General features: G+C 38.6%; 2 protein-coding genes and 1 long non-coding RNA gene across 3 annotated transcripts in view; 2 read left to right on the top strand and 1 right to left on the bottom strand.

The window, feature by feature from the left end:
* The first annotated feature begins 1,523 nt into the window (after positions 1-1,523).
* dapk3 (death-associated protein kinase 3) lies at positions 1,524-9,446 on the top strand. Its single transcript, XM_047367548.1, has 9 exons — positions 1,524-1,630; positions 3,115-3,219; positions 5,166-5,526; positions 6,373-6,502; positions 6,629-6,677; positions 6,769-6,795; positions 6,885-7,037; positions 7,116-7,161; positions 7,749-9,446. Exons 2-9 carry the CDS (start codon positions 3,158-3,160, stop codon positions 8,283-8,285), a joined length of 1,365 nt encoding a protein of 454 aa, XP_047223504.1. The 5' UTR covers positions 1,524-1,630; positions 3,115-3,157; the 3' UTR covers positions 8,286-9,446.
* LOC124869600 overlaps positions 5,398-25,368 on the bottom strand; it is a 46,534-nt gene continuing 26,563 nt past the window's right edge. Inside the window, exons 3-4 of the long non-coding RNA XR_007038621.1 lie at positions 5,741-5,775; positions 5,398-5,535 (exon numbers count right to left, since the gene is read on the bottom strand). This is a non-coding gene — a long non-coding RNA (uncharacterized LOC124869600). The remainder of the gene's footprint in view (positions 5,536-5,740; positions 5,776-25,368) is intronic.
* prkci (protein kinase C, iota) overlaps positions 14,832-25,368 on the top strand; it is a 46,099-nt gene continuing 35,562 nt past the window's right edge. Inside the window, exon 1 of the mRNA XM_047367547.1 lies at positions 14,832-15,364. Coding sequence (XP_047223503.1) covers positions 15,282-15,364 — 83 coding nt within the window. The 5' untranslated portion in view covers positions 14,832-15,281. The remainder of the gene's footprint in view (positions 15,365-25,368) is intronic.

Below are 25,368 nucleotides of genomic sequence, written 5' to 3'. Positions count from 1 at the left end.
TCCGACTAATTTGCTGCTTTGTCCGACAGAGTTAGCATTTTTACACATGAAATAGATCCTAAAAGTTATCATGTTTTCAATGAAAAAATATTATTTTAAATACCTTTTATCAACAGATGCACAATATATCAAATAAAATATATCAAATTGTGAAGCGCTGCTACATCTGCTGGACTTTTGGCCCATTCTTCTCAGAAGCATTCTTTTTTTAGCCATCCAGAAGTAGACTCTGGATTATTATATTATTATTTTCTTGCTGCATTCATAAAGTGTGCTTGAGTTTTGGTCATAAACAGATAACTCATGAATCTGTTTAAGGTTATCCCACTGCATCTCAACTGGATTTTAAATCCAGACTTTGACTAGGCCACTGCAAAACATTCATTTAGTTTTTCATTCTTTCTTTTGGCTTTTTGAGACATTCAGAGGTGTACTGGTGTACTTGGGATCATTGTCTTCTTCCACAAGTAGTCTTGGTCTTAAGTACACACTCTAATACACTCTAGAAACTATTGTTAGTTTTATGCCAGATGTAACGGGATGCACCACTTCCACAAAATTCACATTTGTTTTGTCAACCCACAGAATATTTTTAAAAAGGTTTTTTGTGAGTGAGATGGGCCTTTTTGTTCTGTTTGGTCACTGATGGTTTTGGCCTTGAAACCGTCCCATGTGTGGCATTTTTTTTTTTCAAATCTCTTTGCAGTTTGCAGCCCCCTTTGTTGTTCTGTGGACTCATTGGACTAACATATGTGATAATTAAAAAAAATTGTAATAACTATATTTTTTTTAAAAAGGAACACTCGTATAAATGTATCAATAATGTATTAACTATGAAATGAATATCTACATGTGCAATTCATGAATTAGAACTTGATGTTAATGTGTTAAAATCTTCTGTAATTATTTCCGCATTCATTTATTCATTTCGTATTTCCTTTGCTACCCTCCATCATGAAATGATTTCAGCTCTTACTAGAGCTGGTGAAATAAAGCTCCACATTTCACTGGTTAACTTGCACAGCAACTTAAATGCAGACCAAACACATGGTTCATCATACTATAAATCCCGCCAAATAATTTTTGTAGGTCGGACTGACTGTAAAAATAAATTCACAATGTACTACCACACATGGCTAATAATTTAATAATGCTAAAATAATTAGTATTGCTATTGTATTATTATTATTATTATTAATGGTTTTCACATTTATTTTCTTAATTATGTGTTTTATAAATTATTGAAAAATTGAAATAATTGTTATGAATTCAGTGAGTTGGCTATTTATTTCAAAAATGCATTTATATATTTTTGTTAACTTAACATTGATATTTGCGAATAAGTCCCTTGTTTTATTTAGTTATATTTTATTTGTTTTTTTCTTGTTTTTTAATTATTTTATAGTATGTTGACATATTTTCATATTTGAACCTTCTATTATTTTCTGTGAATTTGAAAAAAAAAAATAAAAAAACAAAAGAATAAACTTGCTCAAGGCTCGAAAAACCTTTAGTTTGAAGGGGAAAACCGGAAGTTTTGTGTCTAGCCGTTAATGAGTTGAAGGTGCTAAACCGGGGAACTCACTCGGCTACTTGGATGAGGAATGAAGTACTTGTAGCCAACCGTTCCGTGAGTATCCATTATTGTAGTGTTTTCTCTTTTTATATGGTCATATATGTATTTTGCTGTCATAATTTACGTTTTAGTAGATTTTTAGAATCTTTAAACACATAAAATAACGAGAGCCTGTGTTTAAAGCTAGGTTATATACCGAGCTATAGCTAGCTGTCTTCCGTTGTCAGGGTTCGTGTTGTTTCCGCTTGTTAATGCTCGAAACTCCTTTAGTCATGAATAAAAGAATGGCATGTATGTGTTTTTATTTTATTTTATCGTGTGTGGTGTAATACGTTCGTTGCTTTGCTGTTTTATCAATTGTATTTCTCAGGAAAAGTCCGCCCCTTGCCTCTAACAAAAACGTGAGATTTTGTGTCTTCGATCAATGTCTTTTTTTTTTCTTTTTTTAAGAATTGCTTAAATTACGTGCAGAGTCAAGAAATAAAAGGTAAAGCATCTCAGCGTGAGAACGTTCCGGGGCCCTTTAATTGAGCAGGAGATGATCTCAGTAAGACTGGTATGCAGAGGTCTGACATCAGCCTCAAAGTGTCTGAAAACTAAAGCTGTTTTCACTAGGACCAAATAAGGAGGAGACGAGGCAGAGTAAGAAGAGCTGCAGAAGTCCTATGCTACGTTATAATGTAGGCTGTTATCCAAAATAGTGGCTTATTTCGGTTTCTGAAGCTTTTAGAGTCGCAGCGAAAAGTTAATCCATTCAGAGATGGAAACTCAAAATTCAGTTTTCAGAAAAAACTGCTGAAGGTGTCAACTTTGCTTTAATCCTAGCATTCATGTCCTCTGTGTTGTTGGCTGTGGGGCCTCATGTTCTTCTTGACAGTGCTATATAGAGTTTCTGTTGGAAATGGATCAGGCGAGTTTGTCGTCCAATCAAGCACTGTGATACCATGGCTATTAAACCACATGTTCCTTTACGTTTAGCATTGTGGGCAGGTCCCAGATCTTTCTGGGAAATAAGATCGGCATCACCATAAAGCTCAAAAGCAGATCAAAGCATGATGTCTGGTATATTGCTGTGCGGTCTTTGTACTTAAAACACAGTGGAACAACACCAGCAGATGATATTGCAGTGGAACTTCACAATGGACATCATGCGACATTTTCCTTCCACTCAACTTTCCATTACTATGCTTGAATAAGGCACTCTGTGAACAGCTGGCTTCATTGACTTTGTGGTTTACCCTCCTGGAGGCTGTCAGGTCAGCAGTCTTCGACATGACTGTGGGGGCCATGACATGACTAATAATTTTTAATTGGTCTTATTTAATATTCTACTTTTCAGGGAAATGGTATTTTCTTTAGCTGCAATTATCGAAATTAACAGAAATAAATGCTTTAAAATATATTTTGTAATGAATCTATGCAATATATAAGTTTTACTTTTTGAAATCAATTGCTGAAATCTATTAAGCTTGTTGATGATGCTATAAGTCGTTGATACGCACCTGTATAATTCCTTTTTCTGTCTTTTTACTTTGCAGGACGTCTGCAGGACTTCCTCCTCTCATCATTAGAGTCAGCACCATGGCTGGCTTCAGGCAGGAAGATGTTGAGCTCTATTATGAGATGGGAGAAGAGCTGGGCAGGTATGAACCACACTCACCCGACCGTTGGATTTTCATTACCGTAGCTTTTCATTACAAGTAGAGATGTAACCAAAACACTTAATGTTTCTCAAAATATGGCTTCCTCAGCCTGTATAGGTGAACTCAAGTGATCTGTTTCTTATGATAATAGGTGTATCTGGACCACGCAGAGTTTATTGATCTGTTAGGTGTCAACGTTAGGCTGCCAACAAGCCAAGATCATAACAAGGTTGCATCAGCAACATAAAATATAATTTAATGCACTTTTATGCTGCACTGGACACTTTTCCAGACGAGTCATCTATTTTTTCTTTTTTTTTTTTTAAAGAGATTGACCTACCTTCCTGCCTTGGCTAATTTCTTTCTGCAGTAATGCAGCAAAAAATGTGACGTCAGTGCCTCTCAGTCACTTTCCTCCTCTGCTGTGTTGGGCTGTTTCGAAACATTAGGACTCTGCTGGAGTGTTTGGGTTTGCTAAACCAAGCATGCATATATCAAAGTGGCAGTAAATAAACTATAATTCAGGGGAGGATCGTGCTGTCATATTTGTGCTTTGATTTTACTAGTTTTCTTTTTTTTCCCTCTTTTAAAAAATAACTTATGCTACAGCAATTAGGCGCATAAATTAGCATTGTTGTCACTTTTTTGTCTAATTTACACCGGGTCAAAACTATACATGTAGGCTCATATATATATATATATATATATATATATACTCCCGTTAATATTTGGAAAAAGTCCCTTAGCAGCTTGCAGAATAATCACCTAATTTCTGTGGGATTTGAAAAACTTCTGGCAAAATAACATTTGCTTATTGGGCAGAGTTAGTAAAGTTAAATTAAATTGCTTGAATTTTTATAGGGCTTTAGGACAGACCCAGTTTTCCAGCATAGTCCACAAAAAAATGGAGAGATTTGAGGGCAGGATCATTGTGGAAGGTTAACATAAGTTGTTAATCTATAAATTAATCTATCAGAGATGTGTGTTACAGATCATCACCATGTTAGAACATCCAAATGTGTCCAAGTTTCAACCCTTTATGGATACCTCTCATTTATTATTATTCCTTTCATTTTGTCAACAATGAAACAGCCACACAGCATGATGCTGCCACCACCATGCTTTCTTCTCATTGTGGGAGAATAGCTGAATCTTTGTCCCGTCTGATCATGAAACAAGGTTTTTGACATGTCCAACAGAAAATAGGCAAATTGCAGCTTCTTTCTAGGTTGGTGCTGTCTTAGTCTCAGGCTGGACAGCAACCTTGGTGTTCCAGCATCTCCATGTTTATGGAAGCTGGTTTGTTCTTAAACATCATAACCAGCTTTCTTTTAAGTTAGAGTGACAGTTTAGACACAGTTAGGTGTTCCAAATCAAACAGTGTTTGAAATGTTCACCTTAAGCTTTCTGAATGGCCTCCCCTAACCTCCTAACATGAACCCGGTTGAACAATTGTGAAAAATATTAAAAGCCAGAGCTCTTCCCTTTCTGATAAGAAGAGTAGTCAGATATCCAGAAAAACAGCGTGCTTGAAGCGGGTCAATTTATCGTTAAAGTGTGTGGTTGAGGTGCATCTGCCTAAAGATCATTTCCCCAAATCTTAGTGGGTGTGTTTGTATATAATTGAGTTTGTATGTATAATATTAACAGTATGAATTAGAGAACTTGTCCCCCCAAGTATTGCATTTAAAAATAGCTGAAGTTGTATGTTGGCTGATCATTCCACCCTTTGAACAAGAACAGCTCAAATGCATCATTAAAAGTAAAAAGAAAAATAATGACATTCATCTCCACCATGACAGCAAGTTGAAGGTGGTAAACTTCTTACTTGTACTTTAGTTCTGTTGATACATAAGTCGACTCTATTTCTTTAAGGCTCCTGAAAATTATGTCCAAGGATCAGTAAGGTGTTGATTTAACACAACTCTGGTCTTCCCTCTCTCCAGCGGACAGTTTGCCATCGTCCGGAAGTGCAAGGAGAAGAGCACGGGTGACGAGTACGCAGCCAAATTCATCAAGAAGCGCCGCCTGTCGTCCAGCCGGCGCGGGGTAAGCCGCGAGGAGATTGAGCGCGAGGTCAACATCCTGCGGGAAATCCAGCACAGCAACATCATCACCCTGCATGACATCTTCGAGAACAAGACGGACGTGATCCTGATCCTGGAGCTCGTGTCAGGTGGAGAGCTGTTCGACTTCCTGGCTGAGAAAGAGTCCCTGACCGAGGAGGAGGCCACGCAGTTCCTCAAGCAGATCCTGGACGGAGTCCACTACCTCCACTCCAAGCGCATCGCCCACTTTGATCTAAAGGTCAGCAGTCTGGCGGGAGGGGGGGGCAGTGGGAAACTAAACACTATTGAGGAGCTCAGGTGTTACGGTTCATAGAGGTTTAAATATACAAATTGAAACTAAGCACAAAAGTAAGACTGGAAAAAAAAAATGGATAATTTTTCTGGTTATCTGTTAAAACAATAGAGTCAAAGTGTGAAGGGTTTTAAAAACTCCTCTATATCAATGCTCCTACCTTCTCATCAATGTGTTTCAGAGTTCCCATGTAGTCTGGAAAAGAAGGGAAAAATGTGTCATCAGATTCAAGTTTTTTTTACTGCTGTGAAAAAGTATAAGAGAAAAAAAGACGGCGTGAAATATTTTGAATTTTCATCCCCTCTTCTACCCGTACCCCGTCTAAAGGTTTTAATCTGTGGCTCCATCTGTTCTTTCATCCATTAAGCTGTTTGTTTATCCATCGATCCATCCCAGTCTCCATTTATCAGTCTGTCCATCATTACTCCACCCATCCATTGGTTCATGCATCCACCTGTCTTTACTTCCAGTACATCTGCCTGTCTCTGGTTTTTGCAGATTTCATATTTAAAACTGGACCACTGTAGAAATACCTGCTATAAAGTAATACCTTTTTACATTTATAGTTTAGACATTAGCTAGAGAAGGACTGAGAACTCCGGAAATCTGAGTGGAAAAGTATGTATATATGGATAATGGTAACTGGCATTTTCATCCAAATTAGTAGGAATAAAATATGTTTCATAATTGGAGATCACTGCATGTTTATATGACTTTTTTTCTGTTTAAAAGAAGAATGTCTCCATGTTGCTTTAATTCTCGTAAAATGTCTTTTTTGGTTTAATCTTTCAGCCTGAGAATATCATGCTGCTGGATAAGAACGTTCCCAATCCCAGGATCAAGCTCATTGATTTTGGGATCGCTCACCAGATCAAAGCTGGAAACGAGTTCAAGAACATCTTTGGAACTCCAGAGTTTGTGGGTAAGGCCTCACAGCTGAGCTCAGTTCATGCAGGCCTCTGAGTTAAAACCTCGTAAATGGAAAATCTTTGCCTTCAAATCTCATCTGGTTGTAATTAAAGCTTTCATTCTTTCGTGCTTTTTACAGCGCCAGAAATAGTCAACTATGAGCCGCTCGGCTTGGAGGCAGACATGTGGTGAGGAGTCTTCCTCCCCCCTCATCTAAAGCTGTTTACCAGCCTGTCTGACAGTTTTCATTTATCTTTACTCATCTTTTCTTGTTTGCAGGAGTATCGGAGTGATCACATACATTCTGTGAGTAATGCTCCACATTGCAGCATTCAGTTGAATCATTTCTTAAGTCACATTAGATCTGACAGCAAAGCCTTTCTTTTTCCTGTTAGACTGAGCGGTGCGTCACCCTTCCTCGGCGAGACCAAACAGGAGACTTTGACCAACATTTCTGCTGTCAATTATGACTTTGACGAGGAGTATTTCAGCAACACCAGCGAGCTGGCCAAGGACTTTATACGCCGCCTGTTGGTCAAAGATCCAAAGTAAAGAAGCTAATGGATTCATGTTAAGTTAAGCAAATGCGTCTTCATCAACTTGATGTGTGATTTCTGTTTTTGTAGGAAGAGGATGACAATTGATGACAGTCTTGAGCATCCCTGGATTAAGGTGGGTATTTATTTCACCTTCCTCATTAACAGACATGGTCCTTAATCCCTAAGGTATTGCTCATATGTACAGACTTGTTTGATCTTAGTTTTTCAGGCAAGTTTAGGCTTCGTACCGTTTGAAAATAACGTTTATGCTTTTGCTTTATTGTAATTCCTTAAAGGTTTGTTCTCAGGTGGACAGATGCAGCATATAAAGGAAAAAGTTCTATTAATTTCCTTGTTCTGGTTACCAGAGGCCCAGTGTTTACGGGATGTTTCAGAGTCTCATTTAAAGTCCAGGGACCTTATCTCAGGGTTTCCCCACAAGCTGGAAAACTCATGAAATGTTTTCCAAGTCAGGATTAATTATGAAAATCAAACAAAAATTGTTTGGATTATTATTGTCTTAATACATCCATCCGTCTGTCAGCCCAGCCTTCGATTTGTCTGTTCCTCTGCCCATCATCCATCAGTTCCTTTCATCTGTTTTGAGTCTTGAAAAGCCTGGAATTCTGGCCTAAAAATGTGAAGGACCCCTGCTTTCTGTCACTGCCATCATTGATGGGCTGTGCTCTCGATTTCTGATCTTTGTTTTTTCTTCTCCAGGTGATTAAAAGGCGCAACGTGCGCCAGGAGGACAGGGATCACAAAACGGAGCGTCGGCGCCTGAAGACCACTCGGCTGAAGGAGTACACCATCAAGTCCCACTCCAGCATGCCTCCGAACAACACTTACGTGAACTTCGAGCGCTTCTCCCAGGTGCTTGAGGAGATTGCTGCAGCTGAAGAGGGCCTGAAGGAGCTGGAGCGCAATCAGCGCTCATGCCAAGAGGATGTAGCAGCACTGCTGTCCATCTATGAGGAGAAAGAGGGCTGGTACAAGGAGGAGAACCAGAGCATATCCGCCGACCTGAGCCACATCCGACAGGAGCTTCAGCGCACGCAGACCCAGCGAAGGAAGTGCCAGGAGGACGCCCGGCTCACCATGCAGTCTGCCAACAACCTCAAGCGCAAGTTCGGACGACTGGAAAACCGCTACGAGTCGCTGGCCGAGCAGGTGGCCTCTGAGGTCCGCTGGGTGGAGGAGCTGCTCAAGTCTATGTCCGCAGAGAGCGATGTGCTCGGATCTGGCAGCGTTCCCTGAGCTGAGCCGTCGTCCAGCGAAAGCATTTTCTCTCAAAAGCTTCATCCCGCCCTTCTGCTCTGCTTGTGCTCGGAGGAGATAAATGCATCAGTAACTTCCACGCGCTTTGCTGCTGCTGCATATTGGAAAAATCTTTCTCTACTTTTATTCCGATGGGGAGGACAAGAACCCGAGACAAACATGTTGAAGCCACTTTCACAGAAGAAGGCTCCATTCTGTTTTTATACATTAATTTATGATTTTAGATTTTTCAACGTACTGTAGTTCAGCTGTGGAAGGACATGAAAATGCTTTCCTTTTATTATTCTTTGCCTGTTTTATTATTTTAATAACCAGCTTTTTTCTTCTTCTTTTTTTACCCTTTCTTTTCCTGTAATGTGTCATCGGTCACTTTTATCAGAAATCTTCACAATATATGTTGATTATTAGATATCGGAGGGATTCAGGGGTATTTATTCATGCAGTTACATGCATGTTGGATTTAAATTGTCCCAGTTGTCTGCACAGAGTGTCGATGCAATAAAATATAAAGCCTCAGCACAGAAAATAAGAGCTTTAGGGTAACACTGTACTTTACATGTAGTTTGATTTGGCCTGCTAGCTACTGAAACAGACTAGATAGAATAGACTGGACTTCTATCTTTCGATCACATTCTGTTCTACATCTCATTGGTGCCAAATTATTTATTGGAGCAGGAAATACCTTGAAATACATTGAATGTTACAGTAGACCATTACCTGATTTGGGAATGTATAAATTAGCCTTTGCAGTGCCTGAAAACAGATCAACCTCATCTGGAGCATCCAGCTGCCATCATCTTAGTCATTTCAGTATCATACTTACAAAATGCTAATAAGTCTTAAAATGCAACATTTTTTTGCACAGTAGCCTTGTAAACCAAACGGTGTGCATGGAAACCTTCTTTCTGTACAAACAGTGTAGCTTCGCATTCATGCTGGTACACTTCAGACATTCCATCGATGGCTTTCCCATCCAGCCACCACATTCCCTGTGCATATTAGGAAGGGTAGTATTTTTCAGTAGAGAAATGTACTTGTTTGCACTTATAAAGCAATTTCAGAATCTATTTTAATCTGTATTCAGAGTTAAAAACTGCAAGTCTTTCTGCAACGGTTTCAAATAAAGGAATGTAAACAGATTGTTTCTGTTTGGGAATCGTTTTAATGTATTACTATGCACTTTCGGCTTGTGACCACAAGCTTCACTGTATTTTATGTGATAAAGCAACACATAGTAGAGCAAAATAGTGATGTTTCAAAGAAATATTTCACATTTTTCATTACAACATAGCTGATCTCCATTTATGTCCCATACACAAAACAAACGGGATTTCTCTGCAATCACACATCACCTTGCGTTGGTCTGTCACATAAAATCCCAATAAAATACATAGAATTTTTGTGGTAAAAACAAGAGAAATGTGAAAAGGTCCAACGGGGGTAAATATTTTCTGCGAGGCATTATATTACATACAAGTATTTTTTAAGAATATAAATGATGCAGCTAGTATTTTTTTATATTTGGGCTAGATTTGTCACGTTCTGTTCTTATTCACCCGCTGCAGTCCGTTTGGTAGGTTTCCATAATATTTTACATTACCTGTAACTATCACCAGTAGGTTTTACAGTGAAAAATAAAAGGAAGAAGGATAAAAGAACAAATCCAAGCACAGAGAAATCAACCTGAGATCAGTGCAGATGAAGACTGTAAACAGCGACCTCTAGTGGTTGTTTACTAAAATACAAGCGGTAGAATAAAATCCTAAATCTGCTTTCAACTGTCACATTTTATTTAGAGCCTTTACCCTTTTTTAATAAAGAGGCATAGAAACAATAAAAATAATAATTTATACCTGTCCCAAATAAAGATGTCACATTAACAATGAAAACAAAAGAACAAAGCAGATTAATTGTATGTTATTTTGACATGTGCACATGTATTCTGGCACCATGTTGCAAGATAAAACTTTAGATTTAAATGAACTTTTAATACTTTCTCCTTTTTTCTGTCCTTTGTTCTTTTCCACTTGAAAGGCATTCATTCAATCATTTAGTCTTTCATTCACCAATAACATTGTGGAGAATGGGGAACATCTTTGCCTTAAAAGAACATCCTTTCATTTTTTTTATCTTTAAACATATTTTAACATATTTAAATCTCTGTATATTTTTCCTAAAATACCTTTGCATGCATGAAATAGACCAATAGCTGTTAGTGAGATGAAACTTCAAAGGGGACATATCATGCTTTTAAATCCTTCCTTTTCAAACTTAAATCATTCAGTTGTCTATATAAAGTGGAAATGCAATGCTTTGGTATGAATTCCTTGTTATTGTAGCTCCACAGTCCCTCGTTAACACCCGGTTCTGAGGTTCGTCTGAGAGCAACATGTTTTGGTGCTGTCTCTTTAAATGCTACTGAGGCAATTAACACCCCTCCGACCCTCAAGGTCAAGGTGCGCTGCACTTTAACCCATTCGGCCATTTTTTGTAGTTTGATAACAGAGATACAAGTATCTAGCAGCACAGAAACAAGACAAAAATGGCAAAAAAACAATGCTAAACCGTTTATGTAATAATAATATTCAAAAAACTCCTCAAGGAGCTAAAAGCAGCACACAGCACTAACATAAGCAGAAGGCACGATGCTACTGCTATCAAAACAATGGCCAGGACGTCATATCAACACACAATAAATTCATGTCTAAAATAGTTTGTAGTCATTTTAACGTTATTTGCAGCTTACCGCTTTGCTGTCTGTTTTTTCCATAGACAGAAGGAACTGACTTCTTAATCAGATGAAGTCTTTCAGCAAATCCTTCTTGATACTGGCGGAGGTTGCTGAAGACCTTTTCCGTGAAGTGCTTCATGAAAATAAAGAGGAATTTCCTCACTGAAGTGGATACATTGCCATGAAAAATAAAATGTAACCAGGCACTTCAAAGAGGTTCTGATGCTGTGGGAGGGTGTAATTATTGTGTGGCTTTATACACCAAGGGTAGATATATTTAATTAGGGCAGCAAAGATATTATTAGAAAAGGCCACAAAGTCATACATCCATAACACAACAACCAAACATTTAGGCTTATCCTCTAGCAGTGTCACCCTACTTGAGCTTGGACTACAAAATCACAGTGAGAAATAAAAAACACAAAATTGATCAGCCATGACCTTATTTAGCTGCTCTGCAGCAAATACTATGACGTAACAGTTCAGAAAACATATCAGATGATAGATCAAACTGAACGGACTGAAAAATATGACCCAAACAGAGTAGAAAGATATCTACGCAGCACCTAGGGAGACTAAATTCAATATTTCTGCACTCCTACAGACTCCAAGTACACAACAAAATGTATTTAAGGGCTAAAAAAGTGGGTTTTGCATGACTTAACAAACACAAAACTCAGCTCCTTTGTTTTGGACCAGTGTTACAAACCGATCTGCATGAGCAAATGTTCTCTGGAGACTCCCCAGACTCCACTGGGCTGTCACAGCCTGCAGCCCTAACAGCCAGATCTCAGCACAGTGAGACATTTTGTGCAGTGAACAATGAATCTGAGTGGAAAGAGTGCAAATATTATGGAGCCACCATACATTTCTGTCTCAGCCATGCGGAGTGATAAAGAAGCAGGCACACCAACTTATGATCCGTGCAGCATAGCAGTCCTTGTGTATTCTCAAATCCTGCAAGAAGCAGCTGCAGGCAGTTAAGAGGTACAGATAGTCTGAGTGTATCAAAGACTTTCTGATGCTGGATGAAGGTCTTAGAGGGAAACTACGAGTGGATGACGCCTTTCACCAACACTGATGCAGCTCACAGTTTTTGTCCTTTTTTTTAGCCATGTGCCCCTGGCAGGTCATAAGTCAGCCCTCCAAGTCTCACTTTCCCCAGTTGTGTTTAAAGTCAACAAATATGAGTAAACTCCAAAACCATCAGCTATATGGTCACTAATTACAATCTTGTGACCCTTAAAGTATTGGTAGTACTTGGTTTTTACAGCCCTTCCCCCATACTGGTACCCCCAGGAAAGATATGTAAAAAGCTTAGAAATTAATTAATATTTTGTTGTCACTAGTGGAGCAGTTATAGGAAACCCTTTTCTCTTTTGTCAGTGGGAAAGTAGTTCTCTGACTATTCCTCTTTGCATATTCTATTCGACACTTCCCTTATGTTCTTCCTCTTCTGCTCACCCCACAGGTTTTCTATAAAATCTACATTTCTAAACCAAGGTGTTTATGGAAGAAGAATCATTTTGTATGCTGTGACTCTTTTCTGTGTTGATTTGGCCACATGCTTTGTCTCCTTATCCTTTTAAAAGACCCAATGATGCCCCAATTTCAGGTTTTATGGTAAAAACCTACAGATTTTTCTCTAAAATCTCCTAGTATTTAAATGTTTATGGTGCCTTGTGTTCTAACAAGGTCCCGAGGGCCTTTGGAAGGCAGACAAGCCCACAGCCTCACAGGTCCTCCACCATACTTAACAGTGGCCATAAGGTGTTTTTATACATGTTCATCCTTTGTTTCACACCAAACCCATGTGGAGTGTTATATTGTTTTTAATGCTGTGTAGATGTCTACACCAGCAAAACTTGATTATATGTAAAGGTTGGTATTTCTGCTAAAAGGTCACCCAAAATGCAGCACAATAGAACATAAAAAGGTGGATTGCATGGAAGAACAGGACTTGTAGATGTTTGTCTGGAAACTTTTGCATGTAGCTAGATAGGTTGACTCTGCACCTGTGGGAAGGAGGAGGAGGCTGAGGTTGCACCGTTGCAGCTGGGATATAAGTCTTGAGTATATGAGCAAACATGCCTGTGGTAGATAGGGCAGTAGATGATCGGGACTGGGTGTTGGAAACGACCAGCCTGTTCACAGGAAAATTGGTAAACTTGGTGTCATTCGATGCTGTGACAGTAACAGGCTTAAGCTGTCGGGCTTTGGGAGCTACCCTCAGGCTGTGGCCTGTTGGATGTCACAGAAATACAGGAGAGTGGTTGAGGTGAGAGAGAGCATGCTGCAGAGTTAGGAAGGACAAGACAGAGATGAAGATCAATGACTGAACATATCCACAGGTTATGTTTTTAAAGTCTACCTCATTCATCACAGAAAAAATACAAGAAACTGTAGATGAAGTCTTTTGAAAATATTTGATAACGTTTCATTTTAGCTGGTTTTACACTCTAAAATGTACTTTTCAGAAAAAAAGATGATGAATAGAAAATAACACCAGATATATGCTGTAAAATGATCCACATAAACACTCTCCACCATTAAAAACCCCAAACAATGGTTACTGAAGACATCAAGTAACATCTGATGATCTCACTTCTGCTGAGGCATCACTCAACTGGTTGTTGTTTATTTCACAGACTGCCGTCTTGGATAAGGAGGAAGTAGGGGGTGCAGAATGGGTGGTTGGCTTTATGATGATGATGGTATGAGGCGTAGCCAGAGCTCCGGCCAAACTGGGGTTCGGAGCCAGGATCTCCACTTGGGTATATTCAGTTATTTACAGTTGAATGGTGTGTGAACAGAACAGGTACCAGACTGACATACTGTAGATAAAAAGCCAGACTCTTAACTCATATTTAGATAAATGTACCCTCATTATCTTCTATACAATTAGGCAAGGTAACACAGTAATGATCTAAGATTTTTTTCCCCACTTACTATATTTTAAATTAAAAAATCTATAGGGTGTATAGAGTTAGTATTGTAACTTACTAATTAATTATGTGATTACTGAAAACATTGTTCTGTATAAATGTATAAATATCCTTTAGAAGATCTGGAACCTCTTTATGTGTGGTGCAGTGTACAAGAGGCGGAGTGGACCCTGCAAAGCTCCTAAGTCTATCAGAACCTGCCAAGAATTATGTTTTTATTTGTTTGTTTATTCGTTCAGGAGCGATTCGCCTGGATATGGATATCTGTCCAGAGTCTCTTTCTTCAGCTGAAGGGGTTTAACTCATGCAGCATTTAAGAACTGCCTGTGACATCTGAGCTGCAATAGTTTTTTTCTCTGAAAACTCAGATTATAGGCCGTTCAGATCCTAAAGAAGTCTTTACCTTAAAGATTCCAACATATTGACTTGATTGATCACCATGGTACTAACAAACGTTTTTTTTATTATTTATGGGTGTGAACAAATAAATGCAGTTGTTTTGTGTGTTTATTTATCATTATAAGGTATATTATGTGGATTCCATAAAGATTGGCTGTAAAATTAAATTATAATAATATGACTAGCAAGCATTTTATTGTAAAATACAGCCTATTTCTTAAACAATTACCAATCAACGCAATTATATTAATCTTATTGTCTATGCCCATTTTCATTTCTTTATCAAAGCACAACAAATGTACCAAGCTGCTATTAAAATCAAACTTAAAATAGCAGACACCTTTGTTGTTGGCCCATTCTGTTATTTCCGCGCCAGAGAGCCTGAAAGAGAGGAAGTCTCTTGAAAGCTTTAACTATTTCCGAGCTGATGTGTTGAACTCGAAGGCAGCACTGTGCGGCTGAGCGTTGTTGTTGGTACAGTCAGAGTGATGCTTAAACGATAGAAGTGGTTTTTTTTTGGATAAAGGTTATTTTAAAAGGCCGATTTTTAAATCGTATTTACTATACATCTTTAGGTACATGTAAGAGTTTAAATTATATATGTTTTTCGTGTCCGTTTGGGTGTTAAGGTTGGTTATCCGCCTCCCCGAACATTCCTACATTGGTTCGGTCCGTCGCTAGGCCTTTGCGGTAGGGAGTTGCTTGGCGGACCTGCAAGTTTTTATTTACTTTATAGGTTAATTTGATTTGGCCGAGGAAGCCCGGAACCTCTGTTTTCACCATCCTCTGACTCTGGGTCATTCCGTGTCGGGGGACTCTTGAATCTCAGTGTTTCGGGGCGTGGTGCACACCCACACCGCTGAAGAGGGAAGGGAGGTATCGGTGTCCGCGGCGGAGCTTATGATGCCGACGTTGCGGGACAGCACCATGTCCCACCCCGGAGAGAATTCCCACCAAGTCCGGGTCAAGGCTTATTATAAAGGGTAAGAACTCGACCTGTTTTCCATTGTGTATTCGGCCTAATTAATAAACTAGTACGGAAAGTTTTAAACTCGGAAAGCCAATCAGTTGGCTAGCGTTAGCTGAGTGAGCTAACGGCTGGCTAATGTTGGTCCTCTACCAGAGGGTTTCGGTAAACTTTGGGCAGCTGAAACTGTCCAGACGTCCTGTCAGCTTGAAGCCAGTGCCTCTGTGGAATGAAAGGAATGTGTCAGCAGAGACTGAAACATTCAAGAGCTTCAGTCGAGGGAAAATAGGTCTGCTTTAACACAGTTTGAAAGCTTTAACGCTACAGTGGCAGCTTAGCTTGCTAACAGTTGCTAACTTGAGTTGGCTGTCTCCAGCTGAGATTGATGAGGATTTGGCTTGTTGTTCAAGCGTTATTCGCTGTTTTCAAGTCACCAGATGTAACAAAGACAGCCTGTGTGATGTCTGACACTGAATGTAATAAAACGGAGTAGGTTTATTTAGCTTTTGGGCACAAGAGCCCATTATTTCCCTCTGTTTTTGTAAATGTGTTGGAGTGATGTTGTTTTTAATTAAGCTAATCTTGATTTAATTTACTCATAGTTTGGTTCTAACAGCTACACCGGTCTCTATGTAAGATTCTATGAAAGAGAAGAGCACAATTTAACATTTTATAGCCTAAAGGAGGCATCAGTTACATATCTTTGTCCCAGTTAAAGTACGTTAGCAGAGTCGTTTCAGATAAAAAAAAAAAAAAAAAACCTTTCAAATGATCAAAAAGATCACGTGTGTTGGTTAAAAATGAATATTATGATTTATTTCCCTCAGCCTACATTGAAACCTGTGAAAATTACAAATGTTTAATTTTCCACTTTTTAAATAATTTCAGTTGGTTAGTTAAGCATTTTTTTAAACCTGTAAAATAACAAAAATAAACTAAGTCACCCCCCACCCCCATGATAATAAATACCCATAAAGCACAGTGCAAAACAAGAGATCAGTAAACAAATGTATGATTGTTCTGCTTTATAGTGGTTCGAATAAATGTCAGTTATTTATCTTGTAGTAAAGCTGTAAATGGGGACAGCACAATATTGGGGAAAAGTGCGATACGCAATAATATTTGTGAGGGTTGTGATACTGATATGGCCTGCGGTAAGTAAAGAATAAATTAAAAAGTGTTACTTTCATTCTGCTTTAGGTTTAAAGCAAACACAGACCCTGGATAAATCCAGCTGCTAAAAAAAAAAATAAAATAAAACAACTTTGCTTTTTATTGCTACATAAAATGACAAATGTTAACAACTATATTAGGTGTGCAGAGAGGCTGGATGCGTGGTACTTAAATGATTAGCTAACACTTATTTAATCTGTGTGGTTCTTTGCGATAAGCACATTGTGAACAGTGATTTTGTTTTAACGATACATTTACGATGTGTTGTGCTGTCCTACTTGAAAACATTATCATGCTGACTATTCGGTTTGACAAATCCTACTCATCCTCAGACAAGTCAAACTCAAACATCAACAAGAATCCCTGACTACTTTGCAGGAGTAGGAATGGAAAAACGTAAACAAATGATATTGTTGGTACGTTTTTTTGCTAGACATGAGATGGGAATTCCTAAACTGCAACTGGTAATTTTGAAGGGTCATCAGCATGATCCTCAGTCAAGATAACTGGACCACAAATGGCAGCTGCAGATTTGCTGATTGTAACATATGTAACAGTACAATTTAATTAAAACAAACAAATGAGGATTTTATAACCCAACAGTAGCATTGCCTACATATTTTGGTCTCCGTTAAAGTGCTAAACAATAGTCAGAGGGTCGCTTCAGTAAATAACAGTAAATTAATTGTTTTATTAGTGAATGAACTTTTTGATCAAGTCATTCCTTAGACATTCTCCCCCAGCTGACTCTTTGACAGAGATAGTGTTTGGAAGCTTGAAAAACATGTCCTACGAGTCAGCCGGACCTTTTGTATTCTTCTCTGGGTGTTTGACACACCTAAAGAAAGCTATAATGTGTGCTAGTCATTGGGAGAAATCTCAAGTATTTATGACGTAGCCGTTGAGGAATCTTAACTATATTCCCAGCGACGAACATAGCTGAGTGCATTACAATTATCTGTACATTTTGCCTTTTCGATGCATAAAATAATAAGTCTTTAAAGATCCAAGCAGATATTCAGATCATATTCCACGTGAGCATCCGGGTGACTTTCCGTACCAGTCAGTCCCACACGTTTGATGACCGTGTCACCTTAGTAAGGGTTACATTTCCCAGTTTGACGGACATTTTACATCAGGAATAAAACAGGATGTGGACATTTTTTTGTTTTGTTTTAGCTTGTTGAGTTTTACCTATTAAAAAAGAACCACTGACAGGATGAAGGATGCGGTTAAATTATGCTTGAAGTTTGATTGTCAGATGTTCAGGTAAAATCTTGGCAGGTGTAAAAAGAAACAAAAATTTCCCCGCGCAGACATAATAAACAGATGTGAAGGTTGCTACAGCGTCACCATTTACCTTTATCCCCATTCTTGATGTCCAAATTAGGCGGTTGTTCATATGACATTTTCACGACATAACCTTGAGAAACGTTTAATCCTTTACAATAGAAATGTATAGCATGATTGATTTGCTTTTGTTTAAAACAGAGAAGCAACAATTATTCATACTACTGCCAAAATAATGCAACATATTGATTATTATATACATCCATTGTTACTATGATTTTTTTTCCAGTTGGCTTTAAGTACAAATATAGCCTAAACATCAGCTAAATGTGATATTAGCTCACTGTTGGTAGGAGTTTGTAAATAGTAACAGAAGTAGCTTGTAGAGCCTGTATTTCTCTGTGCTCCATACAGCCTAAACCTAGGGTCACTCCACCATTTTCTAAGGTTTTTCATAAAAATAACTTTAAGCTGTAGGTAAGGTATGACAAACATTTTTTAAGACATTGGTACCAGTAACCAGCTCATGCTTGGTAGAAATGTGTACAATTCAAACAGTTTGTTTTTTAAATCTTCCTTCCTAAAGGTTTTAGTCAGAATTAAATTTGCCGAGTAAAAAGGTGCAGAGTAAAAAGTTAATTTTACCAAATATCCTTATTTCAGGTGACTAATATCGGATTATTCCGTTTATCGTAATTTAAGAATTCCAGACCTGAAATACGGCTTTTATCTCAAGATTTTCAGGAAATGCTGTGAAAGTGTCCTTGAGCTCTTTTGTATGTAATTGTACCCTTATTGAGATGAAAATGTCCTGAAAGAAGACTCAACAACCGTAAAGAAATACTTATTTAGCTCAGAGAAAGCTTAAAGTTAGAAAAAGAGAGCACCCAATGTGATGCACGAACAGTGCAATAAAATAACTGTAGCAGAGGTTGCAAATACCTTTCTATTCTGTTTCATTTTAAATTTGCCAGAACCTTGTAATTTTTATTTTTTCCATTTATATTAATGGCAATAATCAACATCCTCAAGCCTGCAATTAACCTTTTGGGCGTGTTTGACCATTTATGTAAGTGTCCATTGCAGTAATATCCCCTTAATTTAAATTTATACAGTTAAGCCCCGAATTATTCATACCCCTTGTAGATTTGGGCAGATTTAAATATTTTTATTCAGTTTTTTTACCAGCATGTTTTTTGTTTTGTTTTGACTGGATGTAGTATTAACATATTGAAGTGGACCAGCCAGAGTCACAGGTTGGATCTAACCAGAGGATTTGTGGAGGAAGCTAGAGATTAGGGTCATGCCTAGGAGGCCCTTCAACCTTAAAGACTTGGAGCACATCAGCAAAGACAAATTGTCAAAATACCAGTGAAGACCGGCAAAAAGCCGGTCAGCAATTTTAAAAAGGGTTTAATTGCTGCAATGCTAAAAAAGATCTTTCCAGTGGTTGAGAAGGGTGTAAATAATTTTTGAATTGCCATTTTTGTGGCACTTATGCACAGTGATCAGCAGTGGGTACGACATGCATCAAAGGTCCTGAGGATGTTGAGGTCTGTTAGACTTCGTATATGTGGCGCCCACTCATATGCCGCACCACAAACAGCATTTTTGAAATAAAACGTGAATCAAAACAGAAATTACTTACAGGAAGACAAACAGTCATATAAAAAAAAATCGACGTATTAATAAATAGTTCATTTTTTCAGTTAATTGACGAAGTGAAACACATATAGATTGATCACACACAGACTGATGTGTTTAGGCTAATTATGTTTCTCTGCTTACAGCTAATGAAAACATGCCATTTAAGATTAGAATATGATTTCAGATCAATAAAAGAACACTTAATACAGGAAATGTGGTCTTATTGAAGAACATGTTTAATATTAGCCTAAAGGTTTTTATTCTCTAAAGGCTCTTTTAATCTGACGAATGAGCCTTGTCTGAACCCATATTCTAAGTATTGAATATGAAATTACAGGGCGACAGAAGACGGTTTTTATGCGTTTACTTTAAATAATAACAAGGTAACAAAGAATCGCTTTAATCAATTTCTACATATTCAACAGAACATTCCTATAAATAACTAGTTATTAAGCTCTTCATGTGTTTTATGTGTTTTTATGTTTTTCTGTTTGAAAAACGCTGACATTTTAGCGTGTCATGCGGGTGGTTGCGATATCTTCTCCGGCGCGGTCTGTCTACTGGCGGGAGTGTGTGTGTTCACGTGCCGTGTGGGTCTGCGATACAGAGAGCACAACATTGCAGAGGCACGTCCATGTTGAGGAAGAAATGATCATTTTTTGTTTCATAAGGACATCATAGACTTGTTTTATGAAGGAAAGGTAACCTTCAGTTCAGTAAAATGTTTTGAATATGTTCTAAATTGAAAAACGGAGAAAAAAAGGGAAACAATAGTGAACATCGTCTAGTTATGAAAATATTCAAGAGGGGTGAGAAGTATAAACCAATATTTATAATCTCACAGAACAGGAGAAACACTGCTGCATATATGCTTCTTTACCATTGTTTTATGAACTTTGAAGCGATCCTTTCTAGTAGTAAAAAACATCTTGGTTGAATGTAAATATTTTTGAACCCTATTCTGCCAGCGGTGTGAACAATCTACTTTTGTGGTGTTTTCATTCTGGTTTGCGTGTTCGCTCTCTGGCTTGTGGCAGCTTGTGCAGACTGGTGTCCGCTTGTAGCCGTCTCGGTCTGTCCCCGAACAGTCTTCTGCCCTCATAAAGACTACAAAGACCATCTGACTAGAAACCAGTGTGATGTTGGCAGCAGATTCACTCTTAAAAGTGATTTTATAGAAGAACACGCAACTGCCTTTTAGTTTGTTTTCTTTCTCCCCAAGTTATTCAAAAATCCATACACTGATAATTCTGATGATACAAAACTGAACAAAACACTTTGCCGTCATTCAGTACGTCCTGATGTAAATTATTCTCTCCGCAGTTTAGAAAGAATCGAGTTTTTGTTTTGTACAGTTTTAAACTGGGAAAAAAAAGGCTTTTTGAAGAACTTTAAGAAGAAAATTAAACAATTATAACATAATCTCGGCATACGCAGCTGCAAAGGTAGATTAACTATGAGTGCAATAAATATTCTGTGTATTAGAAAGGAATAAAAGTCCATTAGCACCCGTTCAACAGGCCCACATCTTTAGAGAAGTGATCATTTGCAGCCACACAGTGGGAGCAGGATTTTGAAATCAATTTCCGGGGCTTGGGGCAGTTGGGGGCACCACCACGTGCTCGGCTGTTTGCAGAACATTATTGTTTATTTGTGTAGTTATTGCTGCGGGTTTTGATAGGCCTGCAGAAACCCCAATGGCTCAAAGTAATACTTTCTGCAATGCCTGTAGTTAATACCCCGTGTTGGGCATGGAGTCCCTTTTAAACCCTGTTTCATCAGTCGGGTTGTTATGAGTCTGTGGTTTTGCACTAATTGAAAAGTTCTCCACCCTGAACAGAACAAGACAATTTATGTCCTAAAACAATGGACTCTTTGCAAAAAGGACGCACGTTTTGTTACTTGCAAATCAAGTCCCTTCCTGCATCAGATCAACTTCAAGATTCCTTCATGAAGCAGCGCTGCTTGCCAAGGTACAGAGATTGCACCAGCTTGATGGAGCAATTCAATTATTTTCCTCTTATCGAAGAAGTTGCTCTTTGTTACAGACTCCTGATTGCATCAGTGCTTAAAGGCACTGTTTTGTTTAAATAAAAAAAGTATTCCCCATCATGCTGTTTACTTATCTTCTGAAAAACCCCTCAAGCGTTTATTCACAGTCATGCAGCCATCCATCAGCCAATAACGCAGCAGTGTTTGCTTGTTTTCTGGAGCGCTCAAGCGTTGCATGTAGGAGTTTCCATGTTTTTGAGCTCATCTCTTGCATTGGCCAATTTTCTTGTCATAGTTTTGTGAGGAATTCATTTCCAACTGACAGCAGCACACTTTGAGTTGTAATCAGATGAATTTAGCTGATCAAACATTTTTAGTGATGATTGTATCAGTAACACTCACTTTGAATGGACTGAAACCAGCTCTGTTAAATGGTTTCTATAATATAATCAACAGAACATTTCTTGAAAATTAAGAGTCCTTCACTTTTGTTGAATTATTTCTCTCTGTTTCCCTTATTTGTTACTATAGCTGCTTTGTACTTGTGTTAAAAGCAGGAGCAAACTACAGGTGGCCATTTTTAATAATACGTTTAGCCATATTGCAAGATGTCAAGTAAATGCTTTGTGTTTTGAACATGCCTGAAATGCAGTTTGTTTTTCTCAGGAGCAACCTTGTCGACATGACTTGAATGGATTGTTTCTGTCTGGTGCTGTTGGCCTCCACATAGTGTCCGCTTGTTTAACACTGCAGGTGACCCATGTTGCCCAGAGACCACAGCATCCAGCGGTCCAGACTAGCAGAGTCTTGTTTCATTCTGAGGAACAGGATATCTAAAGCCAACCGAGCAAACTGCAATCTCTTCTTTGTAGTTTTGTCTTGCAAATGTTTGAGGATGATTTGTGTGAGTCATGCAAAGGTGTTACTTCTAGCTGCAGCATTGGCAAAGAGACCAATGGTGTTAAGAGGCACCCTGATCTCTCTTGAGTTCTCACCTTGAGGAATTGCTTCATGTGGGGCTGATGGGGCTGCCAAGTCCTGCTGACAGCAATCATGACGTTCAGAATATAACATTCTCCTCCCAGTCAATTCTTTGCCTCTTAATTTAACTGCACAGTAGGACGGCACTCAGTGGAGAAACACCTCGTCTACTTGGAATGCTGTGACTTGTTATTCATCAACATTCAAAAGATCCCATTTGTTCAACATACAGTTTTTGTGCTTTAGTCACCTTACTTACTTGGAACAACAAGTTAGTTTAGTATATTATTTTGTGGTCAGAGTCTATTAAAGTAAAAGTTGGCTAAAACTGTAATGTCTTTTGCATAATAAGGAAATTGCAGATCCCTGCAAAAGTACAAGCCGTCTAGTGGAAACAGCAAATGTGGAAAAAGGTGCTCTGGTAAGACGAGACCAAGATTTAACTTTTTCCTGACATGTAGTGTATGGAGAAAAACCGACGGTGCATTAAGCTGAACACACTTATTTCCAGGGTGAGACAGTATAGTGGCGGCATCATGCTGTGGGATGTGTTTCTTTAGCAAGGACAGCGAAGCTGGTAAGACTGACTTAATAGAAACATGGATGGGGATAAATAAAGGGCAATCCTGGAAGAAAATCGGGAACTGTATGATTTCTGTAATGCGGCTAACATAAATCGCAGCACTGACTTATATAATGGAGTCTACTGTATGCTAACAACCAAGTCATAAAATTAGCTCCAGGGCCTGAAATTCACTTTTTAAAATAGGGGGGGATTTATACACTTTCGGGGGGATGCAACTTATGACCCTGACAAAATGTCCTACTCATACCTCAGATTAATTGGCAGCTTTAATTTGTCACTTTCTCCTTTCTGAGTAGTCATCTTAGGTGGCTCTCTTGTCTCCACGCTGTTCCTTCTTCAGCTTTATTCATCTCTTTCCCATCTCTTTAGACAGGAGGTAAAGGAAGAAAAATATTTTAAGCATGGAAACTATCCATTCAACTGCTTTTGAGATTAACTTTAGATCTTAACATTGGTTAGTCTTACCTCACAATGATACTATTCTAACTGTCCCTTTTTAATCTTCTTTACTTGTCATCATAGCTTCATCTGTGGCTGTCTCTTATCTTTTGTCTCCATGCTTTACTCTTTTCCTGTTTTTGTACTTCTGTCTGCATTTCTCTTCATTGTAACAACTTTGTTGAAATACAATTTCTCTCAAGACTTCTGGCTTAGCTGCTTAGGGGCTTCGGATATTATCTGAACTATTTACATTTCTGTAATTTGTTTTATGTTCTTCCACTTTGAGTTGCATCTTTCATCCTTTTGGTGCCTCCTTCTAATCGGTCTCCATTCTCTCTTCTTGCCGTGGGTTCTCTCTTTCCAGAAAAAACAAAATATTTCAAAAACCTAATCTGCAAAAACAGACTTTGGTGACTTGGCATCATAACGTATCCAACTATATACATTGCTCCAACTTTTTTGTTCATCAGCTAAATCAGTGTAATGGTTCTTTTTGGTGGCTCGTTCCTCCAGGCTCTGCTCGATCCTCTGTCCTCTCTGTTCTCTGTCTTCTCTGCTTCATCTCTTTCCATTTGATTATAGCTCTTTTAAAATCAAACTGCTCTTGGGGTGGACCAAGTTCTGAAATCATCATCAGATTGGTGAGGTTTGTGTTATTAAGTGAATTTCTGAATCTTGTTTTTATCCTGTTTTGTGTGCTGAATCTACGTTCGCAAGACACACTTGCAATTGGTATGACCAGCGCTATCTTAATTAGCTTCTCCATTTCAGTGAATACACCATGTTTACTCAGGACAGCCTCTGCAAACTCTTGAAAGGAAAATAAGGCATAACGGTCACTGGAAACCATAATTTGCTTCAGCAATACAAACTCGGACCGAGCATCCGCTGCATTTACACTACTTGAGAAGTGGGCCAGTAGGTTGCCAAGTTTATCTGCACCATAGTGAGAAAAATTCTCAGACTGTTTTGCCACAATGGTGTTTTTTGGCTCCAGAACTGTGAACCATGACAAAATATCCAGTGTGTCAGAGGGAAATCTTCTGTCAATTTCTTTTATCAAGGATCCAACATACCTGCTCTTCATGTCATCAAAGGCTGGTTTTTGAGTGTGACAGTCAGAAACTTTGTCTCCTTTAAACTTGTTACCCTGTAGAGACCTGAAGAATCCTGCTTCTGAAGGGCCAGGGTGGACTATTAGTTCTCCCAGTGCTGCTTTGGTACTTTCAACCATTGGCTGGGCTGTGGAAAAGTCCAGATCTTCTCTTTGAAAATGTTTTGAGAGAAGGACCACATGCATCAGTATATCCTTCATCATGTGACAAAGGGCCACAAAGTTAAATTGTCTGACAGCTATCAATAGACCTTTGGCTTTGTCAGCATCCTGAGCATCAGAGGAAGCCATGTGCTCCAGTACATCTCTCAGGGATTTCAATGATCTGCACACAACTGAAACAGCACTGTGAATTGACAACCACCTCACTGTAAGTGGCTGAGTAAACTTCAGATGGGGTTCATCTAGCTGTTTCTGCACTTCATGCAGCTTGTTGCTTCTGACAGCAGAGTTACTGAAAAACACAAAAACTGATCTCAAATCCTGCTGAAACCTCTTCACCTGTGGCACAGAGCTGGCTGCATCAGTGGCAGCAAGTGCAAGACGATGAGCTGTACAGCTCACCAAATCTGAGTTATATAATTCTCTTAGTTTTTTAACAACTCCTTGAGGACACCCTGTCATAACAGCTGCTCCATCAGTGCAAACTGCTGTAAGTTGTTTTCCATCTAGAGGTTTCTCTGTCAACAGTTGTTTCACATCCTCAACAATAGTATCTGCTCTTCCATCAACTATTTCAGAATTCCTGAGCAGTTTTGTTTGAATCTTGTTGTCTTCAATGTACCTGACGTAGGTA

This window comes from Girardinichthys multiradiatus, chromosome 6 (genome assembly GCF_021462225.1).
Source record: "Girardinichthys multiradiatus isolate DD_20200921_A chromosome 6, DD_fGirMul_XY1, whole genome shotgun sequence".
Classification (NCBI taxonomy): Eukaryota; Metazoa; Chordata; class Actinopteri; order Cyprinodontiformes; family Goodeidae; genus Girardinichthys; species Girardinichthys multiradiatus.
This window is presented reverse-complemented; position numbering and strand designations above follow the sequence as displayed.

Bases quoted from the DNA above. Each gene is read 5' to 3' on its own strand.
- dapk3 (XM_047367548.1), top strand. From the start codon at position 3,158: ATGGCTGGCTTCAGGCAGGAAGATGTTGAGCTCTATTATGAGATGGGA. The intron at 5,527-6,372 runs GTCAGCAGTCTG...TTAATCTTTCAG, and splicing joins TCGCCCACTTTGATCTAAAG to CCTGAGAATATCATGCTGCT. The intron at 6,796-6,884 runs GTGAGTAATGCT...TTTTCCTGTTAG, and splicing joins GGAGTGATCACATACATTCT to ACTGAGCGGTGCGTCACCCT.